The 20,400-nt window shown below is 50.6% G+C and overlaps 1 protein-coding gene across 2 annotated transcripts; it reads right to left on the reverse strand.

Moving 5' to 3' along the window:
- Nucleotides 1-318: 318 nt before the first annotated feature.
- On the reverse strand, nucleotides 319-19,864 carry IL3RA (interleukin 3 receptor subunit alpha). Of its 2 annotated transcripts, none has more exons than XM_033118866.1 (11): nucleotides 19,740-19,864; nucleotides 13,127-13,245; nucleotides 10,383-10,506; nucleotides 9,786-9,918; nucleotides 9,510-9,688; nucleotides 7,697-7,812; nucleotides 4,962-4,991; nucleotides 3,806-3,914; nucleotides 1,794-1,899; nucleotides 789-870; nucleotides 319-574 (listed from the first exon to the last, which is right to left on the reverse strand). In XM_033118866.1, the coding sequence occupies exons 1-11, from the start codon at nucleotides 19,837-19,839 to the stop codon at nucleotides 500-502; spliced, it is 1,173 nt and encodes a 390-aa protein (XP_032974757.1). In that variant the 5' UTR covers nucleotides 19,840-19,864; the 3' UTR covers nucleotides 319-499. The 2 variants fall into 2 exon arrangements, with proteins under 2 accessions (XP_032974757.1, XP_032974688.1); XM_033118797.1 differs by having other exon boundaries at nucleotides 9,510-9,691.
- Between the last annotated feature and the right edge of the window lie 536 nt (nucleotides 19,865-20,400).

Below are 20,400 nucleotides of genomic sequence, written 5' to 3' on the forward strand. Positions count from 1 at the left end.
GGTCCCCGCTAACCCCATCACCACGGCCTTCCGCCTGCCCCGCAGGCCACACCCCGCACCCCTTTCCTGCGTGTGTGACGTGCCTTCCCTGGCGTCCCACACGGGGCTTGTGCAGAGATGTTGCCCCTTCCTGCTTACAGAAGCGATGGAAGGTGCTTGCAAGCTAACATACAGGTGGTACAATTAAAGATGTAAGACCCACGTAGAGCCGCCAAATAACCCGTTAGCGGGAGTCTGTGCTGCCAACTCAGGAGGCTGGAACGAAGGGGCCCGGGGCCGTGGGGTGATGGGCCGCATGCCTCCTCCCGGGGCCGGTGAGCAGGTTGACAAAGCCCTTTATTGAGGTTTTTTCCTCCCTATGGCAGCTCCTGAAAACGGCATTTGAGTTCGTCCCCCGCCATCCCCACCCCCACCCCTGCCGCATTACAAACATCCATTCATCCAAACGCCACCAGGCTGTGCGGGCGCCAGGCCTGGGTGGGGGGAATGACGTCCAGCTTCATTTTTCTTCCAAAACGTGCACCTTGGCCACTGGACACTCCTCCTGCCCGGCTCTGTCGCTCTCCCAGGCCAACTGCGGGGTGACGGAGGTCGGGGTGAGCCCAAGGCTCCCAACAGGGCAGCAAGTGCACCCTGAGAGAGCCGCAGGGGCCTGGCCCGGCCAGAACGTGCCCGAGCTGGGCACACAGCTCATGGGTTCCCAGTCCTGCCCTGCTGGGGAGGGACCCCCCCCCCCCCCCCCCCCCCCCCCCCCCCCCGCCCCGCAGCAGGCTGGAGCCCTGACGTACCATTCTCTCGCTGTGCATGTTGTCACTGAGGGGGTCTTTCATGTGCGGGATCGGGGGGAAGAGCTTCTGCAGCACCGAGTACCTGGGAGCAGGAGAGAGAACTCACGCCCCTGAATCCAGCAGCAGCCACAGGCCACCACGGGGCACGCAGTGTGGGACAGTCCGGGGACCTCCTTGTAGGCTCCCCGGAAGGAGTGGTCGGTCCTGGCAGGGGCGGAGCCAGTACCCGCGTGTCCCCAGTCACCTGCTCTTCAGCCTGACCCGGTAAAGATGGGGCCTGTCGCCATGGCAACCCTGCCCTCCAACGGGTACTGCGCAAAACCGGTGGTCCCTTACCAGGGGTGGGTGCCCCGACCGCTCCTAAAACCCAGGTCCTGGGCCACGCAGCGGGACCTGAAGTAGCTGGGAGGCCGGGGGCCAAACCAGGACAGACACCTGGGCAGGAGCCATGGCCGGTGGGACGGCCCCCAAGGCTGGCACGGGGCTTGCAGAGCTCAGCAATTAGGCTGCACACCAGGCATTAGGAAGGGAGCCAGCGTCAGGGGCTGTGGTCACATGGGAAAGGTCGTGGGAACGCTGCGGCCTGCTGCCTGCAGGGTGGGGGAAGGGGCTCGTGACCTGAACGATGTGGTTGGTTCATGGGGGAGTCTGGGCAAGGAGTGAAGGGAGCTTCACAAAAGGGGGCGCAAATGAGCCTGGCTGCACCCCCACACACACACCTGTGCTGATGACACGGGGAGCCGAGAGTCCCCCACCCCCCAGTGCTGAACCGGGGACCAGGCATCTAAGTATCCCATACCCGGCAGTGACCAGATGGCTAAAACCAGGGTCACGTTTCAGAAAGCCCCGCTGGGGCGGCGGACTGCAGCCGGTGGCCTGGGACAGGCGGGCACGCTTCCGGGCAGCCAAGAGCCCGACACACCGACACACCGGAGGGAGCCAGGGGGCGGCAGCACGGCAGGTGGGACGCTCACCCAGCATGGCCCAATGACCGCACAGCCTCACCTTTTGCACAGGAAAAGCGCGCACCCCACGAAGAGCAGCGTGACCAGCGCGATCACCAACGGAGTGAGCCAGAAGTGAAGGTCCGCGTCCTCCTCTTGGTGACACACTAGGGAACAGAGGCCGAGGGGACATGGGGGGCCGGTCCAAGTGGCATGGCCCTTTCACCCAGCCGCGGGCGCTTCCCCAGAGCCCCCAGGGCAGGCGGCCGGCAGCGGGGCGCGCCCAATTGTGCGCCGGGACCCGCGACTATCACTCCCACCCGGAACGACCCTCGCCAGAAGCCCGATGCCAGCTCCACCGAGAGACGCGCAGAGCGGAGCCCTGGCAGCGCCAACTTCAGGCATCATCCTGCATGGCCAGTGCGGGATGGACCCTAGGACGCAGCCCCCGCTACTCGGCGCGCGCTTCTGCTGCCGCAGCCGGTGGAGGGGTCAGTCACATCCATGGGGAGGGGATGCGTCCAGACAGTGGACTAGGAGAGACGCGTCTGTCCTGCGGGGAACCACCACCTCCCTCGCTCCCTCCCTCAGTCCTTGAATTTGATATTGGGATCATCATGGATTTTTCGCATTCGTTTTCATTTAAAAAAAAATCCTGCAGGAAAAGATTTAGCTGGATGACTGAGAGTTTGGTCAACAGTGAGCTCCTGACGGCCGGCAGCGCGTAACAGGCAGCCCCACCCACGGAAGAGGACGCAGGCAGAGGACGCAGGAGACACGGGGAACCTGGGGGAAACTGAGTCCAGCAAGGGCACGCAGCAAGGAAGGGGCAGAGGCCAGAGCCTCGCCCCAGGTGTACCCGGGGCCGGAGAAAACACACCCGTGTCTACAAGCCGTGGGTGACACCAGCGAGTCGGCCAGGAAGCCAGGAAGCGGATCCCAAAAGCGGGGTGGAGAAGAGGCAAAGGGACGTCATGATTCCACCCACCCCGCCGGTGCAGCGGAAACCCAAGGGGCACGTTGCAAGGTGCTGGCTGTGCACCAGTTGCAGGGGAAGCCTGTCCTACCTGCACCTTTGCACCTCTCCATAAAGTCTGTACCGAATGGGTTTGGGCTTGGAGGTCTGCCAACCAGGCCTGAAGGTATCACCTGGCCCCAGCTGACCTCCAAGGAACCACTAGGACTGTGAGTCACGAGGTGGAAGGAACACAGATGCAGTCAGAAGGAGCCCGCCCTGCCCACGCCTTGGTCTCGGACGCCCGGCCTCCAGAACTGAGACAACAAATATCTGTTCTTGAAGCTGCCCAGGCTGTGGAACTTGGTCATGCCAGCCCCAGCAAACTAATTAATATGGCGGTTTCCGTGCTGAATTTTACGTGTCCACTTCTCTGGGCCACCGTACCCCGATAGTTGGTCAAGCACCGCCTGGATGTCATCGGGAAGGTATTAGCTTTTTTTAAAGTACGGGATGAATATTGAAATCAGTAGACGCTGAGGAGAGCTGAATGCTCGCCATAGTGTGGGTGGGCCTCGTCTAATCAGGTGACGGCCGCAAGAGAAAAAGACCGAAGGTACGGTGACTGAGGTTTCTCGCTGAGCCACGTGTGGAACGGACAGTTCCTGGAACCTGGGGCGCTGGTTGGTTTCAGAACAGCTCAGGGACAAATGGGAGCTCTCATCCTGGCGGGGGGTGGGGGTGGGGTCTTTGTCATCAGGCACTGACTTGGACACATCCCTTTCCAGGGTGACTTTGCACAGCAGAGAAGCACCCATTGCCTGGGGACAGCTCTGTTCTTGCATGGCCCGGGTAGCTCGTAGTGGGGCGGTGTCCACCCTTTGCCCTCCCGTGGGAAGATCACCTGTTGTCCTCAGAGCCCTGTTTGGGGACAAAGAAGCGGGTGGAGTGCCACCCGTTCCCTCTTTTGGTGGCAGACACCTACGAGCAGGGAAGAGCAGCATAGTCCTGTGGACTGCAGGGGCGGGGCTGCGGGCGTGCGTCCGGGACAGACGAGGGGCGGTGCCCGCAGCCTTCCACGCACTCACAGGAGGGAGACTGAATGCGCGCTCACTCACCAACGCTCTGGGAGGCGCTCCACGGGCTGCTCTGGTAGAACCTCACTCGGGCTCTAATCCGCACCGTGTAGGCTCCGGGATTGCTTAGAACCAAGGAGGTTTTCGAGTCCTGTAGTTTAAAACAAAATCAAGGGTATAGGCCATTCCCGTCCGTGGGAGGGACGGACTGGGCCCTACAATGGACTGAGTGGTCGTCCTCAGGTTCCTACGTGGCAGTCCTAACTCCCAGTGCCTCAGGAGACCTGATTTTGGGAGACGGGTTCGTGCCAGTGTGATAAGTGGGGGTCGGATGGAGTAGAACGGGCCCTCATTCCATAGGCTGCTGTCCTTATAAACAAGGGAAACTGGGGCCCACACACGCCTACTGGGACAATGTCAGGTGGTTACTGCATTGCTGTGACCCCAAGTCAAGGAGCCCCCAGGAGCTGGAAGAGGCAAGAGGGACCGTTCCCTGGAGCCTCCGGAGGGAGCGTGGCCCTGGGACACCTTGAGGTCACACTCCTGGTCTCCAAGACGGAATGAGGATGGATTTCAGTTGTTTTAAGATAAGCGGTTGTAGGACTTGTTACAGCTGCCTCAGGGCACGATGTCTGCCCCCGTCAGTGTCAGCAGGAAGATAGATGCCTGGTGCTCAGAGCGGGGCCCTGGAGCCCCTTCCATCTCAGCCCAGGCTCTTGGGGTCACCAGAGTTCTTTATAATCATTGCAAGGTACACAATCGGAGGCCAGCACCGAGGAGGCTGAGAACACTGGTGCCATCTGTGGGGTGTTCTCCAGTGTTGAATGGTGTCCCCCCCCAGAAAGATGTGTCCCCCAGAACCTGCAAACGGGACCTTGTTTGCAAACAGGGTCTTTGCAGATGGGACCGAGTGAGGGATCTGAGGTGAGGTCGTCCTGGATCAGGGGGCCCTGAACCCAATGACCGTGTCCTCATCAGAGACAGAGGAGGAGGGACACAGACACACAGGAGACGCCACGTGGAGATGGAGGCAGAGGGAATAGGGGAACAGAGGGACAGAGAGGTTCACCCCAGCTGCCCACCCCTCAGTACGGCCGTTGCTGTAAGAGTGAGTGGCCCACGTGGGAGCTGCCGGACCGCCATAGAAATCACGGACTTCCTGCTGCGATGCCCACCGGCGTGAGGGCAGGGCACTTACCTCCCTGTGTATGTACGGACGATCGGTGCCCTGCAAGACACAAGCCAACAGCTCTGGGTGCCCATTCTGGTCCCCTGCAAAGGCTCCCATTTGTCTGAGCAGGTTGAGGATGACAGAAAAACTGAGTATAACATGATCAGTAATATGTATCATATGTAAGTCAATCCATACAAATACAAGGGTACCTCGGTTTTCTATCATAAGCAATTCCGGAAGTCCGTTCGAATTCTGAAACGTTGGAAAACCGAGGTGCGGTTTCCCCATAGAAAGTAATGCAAAATGGATGAATCCGTACCAGACCGTGAAAATCAACCCCTAAAACTGCAAATTTAGCATGAATTTTACTACCTAATGATACCATAGTTCTATAAAACTTATGGTGTTTGTAAACTGAAATGTTTACCAACGGAGACGTTCGAAAACCGAGGTAACACTGTAATAAATAATTGGGTGTAGAATAATTAGTACGGAGTGTAAATGATAAAGGTAACGTGGAAATCAATAAAAATAATAAATATCAACAGACACTTGAGTATAAAATGATCAGTAATGGAATGTAAATAATAAATATAAAATGTAAATAAATGAAAATAATAAACATAAAAAATAATTGTCGATTAACTAAAAAACAAAAACAAAAAATCCTGGTCTTTTTTTAAAATAAAAATAATAGTCTTTTTTCCCCAGTAATTTTAGGTTTACAGAAACATTGAGTAGAATTACTTGAGTATCAATCACTTATAAATATAATACACAAATAATAAATACAGGTAAATAATTGAGAATAAAATACCAAGTACCTGAAAAATACTTCGTCTTTTTAAAAATTGATAGATTTTCTTTTTTTGAGTAGTTTTGGGTTTACAGAAAAATTCAGTATAGCAGCAATTGCGTATAAATAATACATAAGTAAATAAATATAATGAATAGGTATAAGTAAATAATTGAGGATAAAATGCCAATTAGCTCAAAAACACTCGGTCATTTTCTTTTAATCTAAATTTTAAGTTTTTTGAGCAGTTTTAGGCTTCTAGGAAAATTAAGCATAAGCTAATCAGTAGTTGAGTTATAAGTAATAAATATAAGTAATAAAAGGTCAATAAAAATAATAAATATAAGTAAATAATTGAGCATAAAATTCTGATTAACTCAACAATACTTGGTCTTTTAAAATTTAATTAATAGATGTTTTTTGAGGAGTTTTAGGTTTATAGACAAATTGAAGCAGTAATTAAGTTTAAATAATAAGTCAGTAAATACAATGATAAAGGTAAGTAAATCATTGAGTAAAAAATTTCCCAGTTAGCTCAAAAATACTTGGTCACTTTGGTCTGTACAGTTTCATTTTCTTGGAGTAGTTTTAGGTGGACAGGAAAAGTGTGGATGAACTAACCAGTCACTGAGCGGAAAGAGTACAGAAATGGAATCCGTAAAAAGGTCAAATGGTAAATAATTGAGTGCAGAACCGCTGAGCTCAACGATCCCGGCTCATTTTCTCTCCTGACTTTATCCTTCACGTTTGGCATGGAGAAAACCGCATGTTGAAAACACACGATTTGGTGAGACTGGACAAATGTGTGCGTGTGACACCACCAGGACACTCAAGGCAAGAAATGTTTCCATCACCCCCGAATGTCCTTGTGTGCCCCCAACCACTGGCCCCTGCCCAGAGCACCAATCCCTAGGGGTCAGTCCCCGTTCTCTCATTTTACACAAATGGGATCTTTCAGTGGGGAACTTGTGTCCGGCTCATGCTCCTGGTGGAAACTGCCGGTTCTATATGACTGTGTCACCGTTTTCCAAAGAATTGGCTGTGCCGTTCTCAGCTGTCACCAGCCACATAGAAGATTTCCACTCCACTCTCAGCCTCACCGACACTCGGTTTGGCTAAATGTCCTCACTCTGGCCAGTCGCACGGATGGGACCTCTCTAGGGTTTCCAGGTGGGATTCACACCCGTTCTCGGGAATTTCTTTCATTTTCTGTTCCCGAATCCCGAGAAAAGTTGGTCAGGAAATCGGGAAAATCGGCTCCTTGAACCCAGGTGGTTGGAAGTATCGGCCGTCACTTTGTGGAAACGATTCATCGTGGAGAACAGAAAACAGTGTATATCTTGGGATTCGGGAACAGGAAAGTGGAAACAATTCCTGAGAACGGGCGGGAATTCCCGCCTGGAAGCCCTAGACCTACCTTCTGCGTGTGGTTTGATTTGCACCTCTCTGATGACTAAGGATGGTGAGCACCTTTTTGTGTGCTTATTGGCCATTTGTCCATTTTCTCTGAGGAGATGTCTGCTTCTTGATTGATTTGTTTTTATTCCCATTGCCCAACCCCTCCGGTCTGGCAACCGTCAGCTTGTTCTCTGTATCTACAAGTCTGTTCCTGTTGTGTTCGGTTTCAGATTCTGCATTTCAGTAACAGCGTTCACTCTTTCTCTTTCTAGGGGGGATGTCTTTAAATACTCCCCCCACGTTTACAGCTGTCTTTTCAGGACTGATCGGAAGACGTGCGTGTCTTCCGCAAACTTCACTCTTTGCACACATACGTATGCAAATATTTTCTTTCATCCTGTAACTTGCCTTTTCAAGTTTACTTGTGTCTTTCGAATAGCCAACACTTTCAGTTTTGTGAAAGTTAACTCTTTTCATGGATCCTACATTTCTGTGTGTGTGTGTGTGTGTGTGTGTGTGTGTGTGTGATCGACCCCAAAGCCCAAACGCTGGGGCAAGTGTTTACCTTTTGTATTTCGAGTTCATACTGAAACATGTTGTAGAAGCGGCTTGACATTTTCCATTCCATGACAGAATGGGACTTATTACAGCTTACAGTCATGTTCGGCGGACTCAACGCCTCTAGGGGAGAAAAACAAACAAACAAAACACCGATCGGTAAAACAAATCAACATATTTTTCTCAGAGATACTTTAAAATATGCCTCCTACACATTCACGAAAGAGAGAAAAGCATTTCAGGGTTCTACAATGGGCGAAAATATCAAGAGACAGAGACACGTGACAAAAGTATGTGGGGGTGGTCAGCTGGAATCAGCCTTGGGACCAGGTGCTCAGAAACCAGCATGTGGGGGGAGCACGCCGTTCACCCCGACACCCCCCCCCCGGAGCTTTCTTCAGCAGGTGCTGCAGCTGCTATCACCCCGACCTCATTTCCATCAGTGGCGTCACCCTGGACCCAAGAGCCTCCCCAAATTCGAGCTTGACGTTGACCTCCAGCCCCTCCCTCTGACTTGCTTCTGGGGTTCTCCCCTCAGAGGGAGGAGGCAAGGCGAGCGGCCTGCTTCAGGACATTGGCAGGGTCCTGAAGTGAGCGTGGGAAGGAAGGGGTGCCCCAAAGGGCGGGCAGCTGGGTCTGTCGTGCTGCAGAACAGCCCGGAGACAGCCCAGAACACGTCTGTGAGGAGCCGGCACAGCTCACTGCCCCCACCCCCGTGCCCATGGCGCCCTCCAGCCCTGCTGGGGGCCTGCAGGCGTGTACACAGAGGTCAGATGAGAGCGTGTACTGAGTCCTCGGTGAGGCTGGACGTGCACGTGTGTGTGTCCCAGCCCACAAGCATTCCAGGTCTGTGGGGACACAGCCTCCAACGGATGCAAATCAAACAGCGGTCAGGTCAAGAAGGCAGACCACAGACAAGGACGGGTCCCCGGCCTTGGGTAGCAGCCTCTCCAGTCAAGTGCTTCCTGACTACCTGGGGACGGACCAGGGTGGGGGCAGGTTTCATGGGTCTCGAAGCTGTCACCATCAGGGGGAGTCTCGTCTAAAGAAAAGAATACTGACACAGCTTTCCTAAGATGGTTCTGTAGTCAGCATGTGAACTCAGGACCTTGAGGGGGGCTGAGTCTGTGAGATCAGCTCCCCACCCCCAGCCCCTAGCCTCCTGGTGAATCTGCCCTGTGGGGAGGACAGGCAGCCATCATTATGTGTGTTATGGAAATGCCCTACAAGCATGTTATTTCCTCCAGTGCAAGGAACACAGTGGCGGCTGCTATGAGCTGAAAGTGTGTGTAACCCCCACCCCCCCATTGACATGTGGAAGCCCTCACCCCAGTGAGACGGGGATAGGAGGTGGGGCCTTTGGTAAGTGCCCTGATAGGAGAAGAGACCAGAGGACGGCCGGGCACGTCTGACACCTCCAACCTGTGGATGCTGAAACAGGACAAAGTCACCTCAGGATGGGGCCTTAGCAGCCTGGTGTCCCAAAGAGCTGTTTGCAAAGACAACAAGAAAGCAGGTGTCGTGACTACAGGATGGATGACTCTGGGCTGAAAATTAAAAACACTGTTCAGCATCAGCGTCACTGTGTCACGTTATCTGCACCAATAGCAACACCTTCCTTCTGTGATGTCATGGTCCCCTCCCTTTGTCATAAACACCCCTGGCCTTTGTGTCCCCATCGGAACACTGTCTGGGCTTCTGCCTGAGTCAGGGCTTTCCGAATGGCTGCTCTCATGGATCTCAGATAAACGCTGGCCGCCTCTCCCTTTGAAAGTCCTCTCACTGGTAGGTGAGCAGAAGAGTCCTGGATCCTTACTCACCAATATGTGATAAGTAGGTGATAAATTCAGAGCAGGGAATTCTGGACTCTGTGCTGGTGCCGTTCACCAGGAAACGGTATTGGACATTGGCAAACGCAGAGATGTCCTTGAACTGACACTGGATGCGTGTCCCCAGCTCATTGGCGCCGTAATGTGGACACTCCCACGTCTTTTCACTTCTGCTGCACGGAGGACATGTTTACAAACGAGCCAGCTCCCCCCTGCACCCCCCACTTCGTGCCCGGGGCAGCCCAGCCATGCAGAGGCCACACGTACGTCACAGCCTCCAAGTAAGCATGATATTGGGCATCGCCGGGGGCCTCCGTGCCCACCTCCCAGCTGCACGTCAGGAAATCCACGTCGTGAACCCGGCACTTCAGGCCTCGGGCGGCAGCCCCAGGGCTCCCTTCTGGGCTTGCAAAGAAATCAACAACCAAAACACCGCACCCCTTTTTAGAGTGATGTGAGGATTTCAGTCACCCTGTGAATTCCCACAAAGTTGAAAGCAGCGATGATAGAGATATCCCGTGTACCCTTTGTCCATGTTCTCCTACCCTCACCAGGGTGGTAGCTCCTTGAACAAACCACAGGACAGTATCTCAACCAGGATGTTGACACACATACGCTCAGGAGACAGGACACTCCCTGTCCCTCAAGGATCTCCCATGGGGCCCTTTAATCACGTCACCCACTTTCCTCCCACCCCACCCCCGCCAACCCCCAGTCTCTTCTCCATTGCTACACTTCGTCACTTCAAGTGACAGCCTGCATCCCTGGAGATCCATGCAAGTTAAAAGTACTTATTCTGAGAGTCAGAAGACTGACCGGGGATTGAAAGCAAATAACCACAAAGAGTAAGTGTTTTCCCCTCACCTTGCACAGGGTACTGCATCCACGTGGAAAACGAATCCCCACTGGCCGTCGTGACGGTCACAGTGTAGTTTGACAGTTCACACTTGGGAAGGACATGAAACTTGCAAGAATGATTGTTTTGTGCCTGAGAGAGAGAGATAAGAATGTATTCATTGTTGAGAGGACACCGTGAGTCCGAAACTGATGACATTGCTTCTTTTTTTTTCCATTTACAATTTTTTAAATGAAAGTTGATTGGGGTGACAGCGGTTAGTAAATTCCATACATTTCAGGTGTACAATTCTGTGATCCATCATCTCTATATCACATTGTGCGTTCACCACCCAGAGGCAGTTCTTCCATTACCATATATTTGATCCCCTTTACCCTCATCTACCACCTCCCTCCCCCCGATATTTCGACGAAAAAAACAAACACTACGTTTCTTCCCAATTTGATCGACAGAGTCAACGTCATCTCAATCCAATGCCAGCAAGTTGTTTTGTGGCTAACGACAAACCAGAGACAGTGAACAGCTCCGTGGTTGCCAGGGCCCGGGGGTGGAGGAAGGAGGGAGGGTGAACGGGGAGGGTGTGTGACCCCGTAAGAGTAGAGCCATGTCGTTTTACATTGCGCAAATCCATAGAAGCTACAACACCAAGAGTGAACCCTGACGTCAACTGGGCTTTTGATGACAACAAATGAATTCATGTAGGTTCATCCCTTGTGACAAATGTATCCCCTTCACGTGGGGCTGTTGTGCGTGGCAGGGTGGGGGGAACAGGGGATACATGGGAAAACTCTGTGCCTTCCCCTCCATTTCACTGGGAACGTACGACTGCTCTAAAAAATAAAGTTTATGAATTAAACAAAGAAGCTATAGCAAAAGGTGCATACAAAAACAATTCCCCTTAAATGAATAAATGCAGGGAGGATGTCTTTTGAAAGATAAAAGTGAGATAGAGAAAGCTGGCAAGTGGTAAAATAAAACCTGAAACGGACAGGAAACAAAGATGACGGGAACACAGCCTAGCAACACTTGATCAAAATCATGGCGTGCTCACCCTTGGTACCTCTGTTATCTAACACATTAAGACAGATCCATAAAACTTTCCTAGATAATGCACGGGAAGTGTCACAAACATATTCCGTTATCTTTCGACCCAGGAAAGTACCTGTGAGAAATGAGTCTAAAAGAACGTTTAGAATGACAAAATGTGAGGTACACAGGTGTTTTACCACATGCCGTACCTATACTGAGCACAGCTTCTAAGCACCAGCAGTCAGGGCAAGAACGGTGGCCTTCATTCATGGGACACATGGAAAGGGGGGTGCAGGGAAGGAGACCTTATCATCAAGAATGGGGACCGGGCTTGGCTGAGGATAAGAAACCAACTCTCCTTGGCTGAACGATAAGGGACCAACTCTCTTTGGCTGAAGGATAAGGGACCATCTCTCCTTGGCTGTGCTAAGTCCCTTTGTCCACTTGACCTACCAGCATGCTGGTAGCTGAGCCTTTTCTGTCCAGGAAGAAGACAGGAATTGTGCTTTCTGGTCAGCCAAAGAGGAAACCCCCAAATATTCTGATTCAGGCTTTCTTCCCTATCTGCTCAGCTAGAACAGCTGACGGTGGACCTCTCAGACCTCACACCGGACACTTGCTCAGGCACCGTTATTCAATTTTTAGTTCCCGACTGTTCAACGTGAGCACATAACCAGAGGTTATCAGAATTCTGGGAAAAACCTCTAACAACCCAAGAGAGACCTAAACAAATGAATGTCACCGAAATCAGAAGGAAGGACCCAGAGATAAGTCAGGAAGAAGAAAACTGGAAAAGTTCAGAGTCAATTTGTTGAGCTCTATTGAAATCTCACTAGGGGTTGTCAGGGAATGGATTGTGTTCCCCCAAATCCATAGGTTGGAGCCCTCACTCCCAGGACCTCAGAATGTGGTTGTATTTGCAGATGGGTCTGTAAAGAGGGGGTTAGGTAACATGAGGTCACTAGGGTGGGCCCTGATCCAACAGGACTGTGTCCTTATAAGAAGAGGAGATGAGGACACACAGACACACACAGAGGGACGGCCGTGTCAGGACACAGGGAGCAGACGGCCGTCCACACGCCCAGGAGGGAGGCCTCAGGGGGGACCAGCCCTGGGACAGCTGGATCTTGGACTCCAGCCTCCGAGACCGGGAGGAAATAAATTCTTGCTGTTTAAGCCACTTGATCTATGGTCCTTGGTTATGGCCACCCGAGCACACCAGTACAGGGTTGTGATTTGGACTGTATGGAATTGAGAGGAATTTGAGGAGACCCAGTTTATTCTCATGGAAGCCGATGGGTTCTTCCTCATCACGAGACTCTCTGAGCTGTGAATAGGTTGAATTCTCATGTGGCTGCCCATGAGATGTGTCACAGTCCCCAAGACCTGTGACAATGGTCACAGATGAAGACGACTCCGGAGGGGACTCGGGTGGGGTGAACGATGTGGGGGACAGTGCTTCCTGAGAACTCATGTCCAATGGGGCTTGGTCCTCTACCTGCAATGGTCCAACCCTCTCCCTGTGACCCTCTTAGGCACCTTACAGGTGACCAGCCCTGAGCCTCGTAGCCTGTGCAGGACTCACCCCAGATTCTGCAGCTGAGCCCAGGGTAGAATGGGGGTCTCCGTGATGCCGGAGACAGGCTCGGCCTTTACAGCCACCGTTTCTCTGTTCACCGAGAGTTGGAAATATCTAGTGTGTTATACAGGGACAGTGGTTTACCTTTGTGGGGTAATTGGAGTTTTTGGAGCATTCAATGTTAGAAACATTTCCAGTGACATCCCAGAAAAGCGTTTTGCTTGTCGCCTGCATCCTGAAGTTCTCAATCGGTGACTTTGGATCTGAAATGTTCATAAGTTCGAGTTAGGAGAGTTTCCCGAGGGGTTTGAAGTAGCCTCTCGCTGGGAACGCCCCTCTGCCACCAAGTGAGCCAATATCCTTGAGACGTAGATTTCTCTGTGGCCACGTGACTGCCAGAGCTGGCAGAGACCATGACCCAACACTCGGCCTCTCGGTGACGGAAAACACAATCAGAAGAGCAGACCCCTTCTGCTAGCTGTGCACGTGACACATACCTGTCATCACCTCCCTATATGTTGTTCTCACTGAGAACTCATGTTGGCTTAGATACTTGTCTCAAAGTCTCCTGCGCAGACCATGCTCTGGGAATGGTTTGCGAGTTGCAACGGAGTGTGTATATATATATATATATTTTTTTTTTTTTCTCTACTTCACGAAATAGGAGGCCTGATAATGACCCCATAAACTTCACGTCCTTACAGACTGAGAAAAATCTTAATATTGTTGGAAAACCTCCCAGAGCACATACAGTAGAGGAGATTTTTTTCTTTCTTTCTTTCTTTTTAATTAGTTTTGGGTGTACAAAGCAATGTAATAGTTACATTTACACCCCTCACAAAGTGATAACCCCCACCCCCAATCTACTACCCCTCTGACATTGTGTGTAGCTGTTACAGTTCCATTGACTCTATTCCCTATGCTGTACTGCACATCCTGTGACTATGTATATATTAAATTATAGTTGAGATTCAGTATTATTCAGCTGGTAGGGTATCTGATGGACGCTTGTCTTGCTAGAGAGATTACTTCATAGCAGAGGAGATTTTGAAGTGCAATGAAAGCCCACATATTCATACCCCCGTGTCAACGTGAAAGGAAGTCTCTACAAGCAGATAGCCACGTCCAATGCCTGTTAACAAGGATTCTTTAAGGACGTGGGAGCTGTTACTCAGTCCCCTTTTGCCAGGAACTCAAAGCTACAAAAGTGCATCAGGCACCTTCTTCCGGTTTTATTTGTGGCCCCTCAGTGAGAGGATTTCGAGGAAGTAACTGTTTATCAACTATAAGTACCATGATTAGTTGTCAAGACCAATAACTTTAGCAGCATGAGCAAGGCCAAACCATAGGAATACCTTGGTTTCTGGCACTATTTTCTCCTAACGTAATTTATGTCTTAAAAAAAACAACACAAAAACAATCAAAAAACAAAAAAACTCATCTAGGAAAATTTCTTATAAATTGAAAATGTAAATTTTAATGGATTCTTACACTACAAAATTTATATTCACTTCTGCCCCAACACTAAATAGCATTAAGACAGATATGAGTGATGCAATAGAAAGTCTACCTATGACTATTGGTGACTATTTTTCATCCAATTATAGTAGGGATCACAACTTAAAAAAAAAAAAAAAACCACTGTAATGCAAAAAAAAAAAAAAGAAAATCTATACAGACAAAATGCAACACAATCAAAACAAATACATAAAAAAATTTACTGCATGATCCTGGCAATTATCCACTACTCTGAAAAAAGATGGAGCTATGATTCTCAATCCTGGGGCATTTTTTAAAAGGCTCATGTGTGGAAAATACTCTTCAAGAGCTGACAAAGTAACTAGTCTGAGATTTATCTGTCACCATAAGCCACTGGAAAACTGGGCAAAATGCATAAATCGATTCTTCTCAGACATTGGAGAAGAGGTGATACAGGACTCTGAACAGCTGAGCAATTCTGAGCATTTATTTAGAAGTGGCGACATTCAAGTTCCAAGCAGACAGGGTGGAGATTCCTTGTTGAACTCCCAGAGTAGTTACTAGGGACCCCAGAAAAGTCCTGCCTTTGTATTGGGAGAAGCTACTTCTGGACTACACGCTACTTTAGACTCAGCTTGAGAAATCGTCCAAACAAACCTCAGAAACAGGTGACCCAGCGACAAAGTCGTGGCCTGCTAAAACAAACCTCCACATCGTTACAGGAAGACAACGCAACCATAAACTCACCAACCTAGAACGTACACTGCCCAATAAACAATTACTAGATGCACAGAGAAGGAGAAGTGTTTGTGCTGTCTGTGATTGGGAAGGAAATTGTCTGACAGACGACAGCTGATGAAACTCACAGATGAGGACAAAACAGCCCTTGTAAGTATGCTCAAGGACTTAAAGGAAAACATGAACACAGTAATGGTGAGGATTGGAAGCCATAAGAGAAGAACCAAGCCGAACTTCCAGAGGAAGAACATTTAATATCTGAGATGGAAAAATTGACTGGCTCCAACGCAGATGACACCCTGAAGAAGAAAAGCTCACTGAAACTCAAAATCACAGCAAGGGAAAGTGGAAGCATCAAGAAAAAAAAAAGGCAATGCCTCAGTTTTTTGTGTGATAATCCAAAATAGTTTAGCATCCAAACATTTGGGAAGCCAAGAAGGAGTGGGTTGGAAAAATGATTTGAAGAAAGAATGGCTGAACATTTTCCAAATTTAACAAAAATTAGAAACCCATGGATCCAAGAAACTCAAAATGCCTTCACAGGACACACACAAACACACACACACACACAGGTATCAACAAACAAAAAAGAGACAAATAAACATGCAAAACCTCCAAGAGACATCAGAATCAAAATGCTTTTAAAAAAAAAGTGGTGTAAAGAAAATATTAAAAACAACCAGAGGAGGAAAAAAAAAGATACGCTATATATTATAGCACAAAGATAAGAATCATTGCTGATTTGTCTTTAGAAACAATGGGACACAGAAGATAACAGAATTGCATCTTTAAATGCTGAAAGACAGAAAACAAACAAAAAAAAACCTACAAAACCCCCTGTCAACCTAAAAGTCGACATCTAGCGATAAATGGAAGGTGAAATAAAGACATTTTCAGCCTAACAAAAACTGAAAGCATCTTTTGCCAGAAGAGGTGAACAGGAACACACAGGGCGTGTACCAGAAATAATCACTATGTCAGTAAACTATTTTGTCATTTTGTAAATACTTAATAAAGACAATTGTTTTCAATAAGGACAATCCCAGTATATTGTCGCCTTCACAAGCAAGGTGGAGGTAAAACATGTGACACAGCATAAAGGACGAGACAGGAAATAAGAGCAAACTGCTTCAAGTTTCTTCCGTTGTAGGTGACGTCTGATAATTTTATCTAAGGACAGTATGTGATAGATCAATGATGCGTATTTTAATCCCACAGCAACCATGAAATCAATGAAACACAGAGCTATAGCCACAAGAGCCAATGGCAGAGAAAAAAAAAGGGGACACTAAAAATAACCAATGCAGAAGAAATCAGGAAAATAGCAGAAAACGAACCAAGAAACACTGAGCAAAACATCCAAAAAAGAAAAAAGAAAACAGGGCGGGGAGGAAACATTTCCTGACTGATTTTAGGAGGCCACCATGATCCTGATGCCAAAATCAAGGACATTACAAGTAAACTAGAGGCCGCTATCCCTTGTAAATGTAGACACAAAATCCCTTCCCAAACGTCGCAACCCAAGAGACTTACGACAGGAAAGCAAGCTCGTTTTAACCAGCAGTATAAATAAGAATTCTCCCTGGAGACAGACACTGATATTTTCTTTCAGTCGAAGCAGACAAAAAAAAAAAAAAAAAGACACCATTTGGGATTAAAAACTTGGCAAACTAGGCGTAACAGCACACATCCTTACCCTGGGAAAACAATCCTATGGAAACCCCAGAGCTCATTCAGAGTCAAGGGAAAAGAGGTTGCAACACCTCTTGTCCCTCGTGCCCTCGGCCGATGGCCGCTGTCCTGCGACCTGACCCAGGCTGACGCTTTACGGACCCGGGAGGGAAAGAGTCAGAATCGTAGAGCACGTTGCCGCTTCCTTCAGTTTTCGACACCCTTGTCTTAGAGAGCGACTCACTTCCTGCCTGTGGTCAGCGCTCCTCGATTACCCACGGCCGGAGGTGACCACAAAGGACTCGATGGGCCCACAAAGGCACAAAGCAGGACAGGAGCCCTGATCATCCTGGGTCCTGGGGGTGGGGGTCTGACATGTCTGGGGCCCTCCTGCCGTCCCCCTCATCGCTGCTTGTAGCCCCGTGACCGACTTCTTCTCAGTGCGGTGGGACAGAAGTGACGTGTGGTGCCAGCAGCTCTGCCCTGTACCAATCTCCCACAAAATCATGTGGGAGCCGCGAGGAAGGACTCGGGTCATTCAGTGAACCCCTGGAGCCTTTGGAGGTGGCTTTGTTTGCAAATGGGACCTTCGCAGATGGGACCGAGTGAGGGGTCTGAGATGAGGTCGTCCTGGATCAGGGGGGCCCTGAACCCGATGACAGTGTCCTCGTCAGAGACAGAAGAGGAGGGACACAGACACAGAGGAGACGCCATGTGGAGACGGAGGCAGAGATGGGAGGGACGCGGCCACCAGCCCAGGGACGCCTGGAGCCCCCAGGAGCTGGAAGGGGCAGGAGGGACCGTCCCCTGGGGCCTCCAGAGGGAGCGTGGCCCTGGGACACACTGAGGGCAGACTCCTGGTGTCCAGGCCGGGGGAGGATGGGTGTCTGTGGGTTTAAGCCCCCAGTGTGTGGCTTTGTTACACCAGCTGTTATGGGCTAACGTGTGTGTCCTCTAAATTCATACATGGAAGCTGTGGCCCTGGGGGATGGGGCCTCTGGGACCAGGGATTCAGGTGAGCTGAGGTCCGGAGGGTGGGGCCCACGTGATGGGAACGGAGCAGAGCTCAGCCTCCTCCACGAGACGACGTGGAGACAAGGCAGGATCTGGGCTCTTACTAGGGGACCCACCATGCCAGCACCCCAATCTCGGACTTCCAGCTTCCAGAACTGTGACAAATTAAGTGTCTCTTTTTAAGCACTGCAGCCTGCGGTGTTTTTTGACGGCCCCCTGAGCCGACAAAGATAGCACCCCCGGGGGATGTCACACCCTGCCCAGCCCAGCATGAAACGACATCTGCACGCCCCCACTCTTTAAGGAAGGAATGGACTTAGGACGGTTACGAAATACGTGGCTGTGACCGCATCCTGGCTGATTCCAAGAGCCGATGGGGAAGGCCCTTTCAGGTTTCAAAAAACACCTCCTTTATTCTACAATATTCAGACTGTAAAGAGTGTTAAGAAAAATAATAGAAACGGAACCACTTTAAAATGAAGCCACCCCAGAGGATGGCCTGGCACGTCTGACGTCTCAAACCTGTGAATGTGGAAACAGGACAAAGTCACCTCAGGATGGGGCCTTAGCAGCCTGCTGTCCCCAAAGAGCTGTTTGCAAAGACAACAAGAAAGCAGGTGTCGTGACTCCAGGACGGATGACTCTGGGCTGAAAATTAAAAACACTGTTCAGCATCAGTGTCACTGTGTCACGTTATCTGCATTAAATAGCAACGCCTTCCTTCTGTGATGTCATGGTCCCCTCCCTTTGTCATAAACACCCCTGGCCTTTGTGTCCCCATCGGAACACTGTCTGGGCTCCTGTCTGAGTCAGGGCTTCCAGAATAGCTATTCTCATGGATCTCAGATAAACGCTTGTGACCTGTCACTTTGAAAGTTCTCTCACTGGTAGGTGACCACAGGTAAAACAAAGCACATGAAGATGCTGAGGAGGCTTGGGAGGGCCCTGAGTTGGGGCGTCACCTGTGGGGTACGTCCTTTCTTGTAATGGGCAGACTGTGGTGTCCAGTGTTGGCCACGGAGAGGACACCACTGCCCATGCAGGTGGCTGCTCTGGCCGCCCAGGGCATGGTTGTCTGAAAACATGCTGGTTGTTTTAGCAGGTGGCTGTTGTCCCAGACGCCCAGGCTTAGGGACGGAGTCCCTTTTCGTGGCACAGAGACAGCTGGGTGCCCCATGGCCCTGGTGGGGTTTCCCGCAGGCTTAAAAACAGTGGGGCACCTTCTTTTGTTCATCTGCCTCTCAAAGCTTGAGATGACAGCTTCTTTTACAAGCAACACTTAAAATTCTCATCATGTCTGGGATGAAGGAGAAGGGTTGCTTCCTCCCGGAGGCTGCCCCAAGTCCTTTGCATTTGTTGGCTTGTGACTGCATCACCCAAATCTCTGCCCCTGTCACCACATGTGTCTGAATTTCCTCTTTTTCTAAGGACCCCAGTTGTATTGGACGAGGGCCCCCTCCAAACGACCTCCTCTGAACTTAATTCCATCTGTAAAATTCTATGCTTGAAGTGAGTCCCACTCCCGTTTCTGGAGGCTATGACTTCAGCACATGAACGTGGTGGGGACAGAATGACACCCACCACCATGGTTTTTCCATAGTCTGTTCCCTCCCCGACAACAGGATGACAGCTGTCAGACGTAAGGAGCACACGCTAGACCTCGAGCCACAACCATCCCCCGGCCTCCTGACTGTCCCGAGCTCTACGATGCCCTGGCTGTGACACGGTCCTACCATTTTTGGGGAATGGGAGAGGGGTCCCCAGGAAGCCTGTGTATTCTCTTGTACGGCTGTGTGTGACTCTACCGGGATCTCAATACAGACAGTTTAACTAACCACAAAGCACTGGGACAGACCTGCTGACAGCACCTGGAGCTTGGAATGGTGGCCATCCTGGTCCGGGCGCACCAGACAGGAGGCAGGCGTCAGAAACACCGCCAGCCAAAGCAAGGCCATGCTCGCACAGGAGGCTGGGAGGGCGGGTGCTAGAAGAGAAGAGAGAGAGTTACCCGTGGGGGTGGCATCGGCATGGAGGACGGAGGTGGCAGGCTGTGTGGCCTGCTCATGTCTGTGTGCACACACACCTATCTGCACACGTGTGTGTGCCTGTGTGCATGCCTGTGTATACAGTGTGTGCATGCCGGGCACCTGTGTGCATACGTGTCCCTGAGTGTACGCCGTGTGCACATGTGTACATGCTAGACACCTGTGTGCATGTGTCCCTGAGTGTGTACACGTGTGTGCATGCCTGTGCATACATGCACACATACGTGCACACGTGTATATGCATCTCTGTACATACATGTGCATGTTTGGGTGTGCCTGCATGTGTACACAGTCTGTGCATGCCTGTGCATCTGTGTGTATCTGTGTGCCTTGCACACACCTGTGCCTGCATGTGTATGTGTATATGTAGGCGTGTGCATGTGTGTGCACAGGTGCCCATGTACACATGTGTGTGTCCATGTGTAGGTCAGCCTGTCTTTACAGAGAGCGGCCGTGGGGGTTTGAGGTTGT

Source organism: Rhinolophus ferrumequinum, chromosome X (assembly GCF_004115265.2).
Source record: "Rhinolophus ferrumequinum isolate MPI-CBG mRhiFer1 chromosome X, mRhiFer1_v1.p, whole genome shotgun sequence".
In the NCBI taxonomy this organism is placed as follows: Eukaryota; Metazoa; Chordata; class Mammalia; order Chiroptera; family Rhinolophidae; genus Rhinolophus; species Rhinolophus ferrumequinum.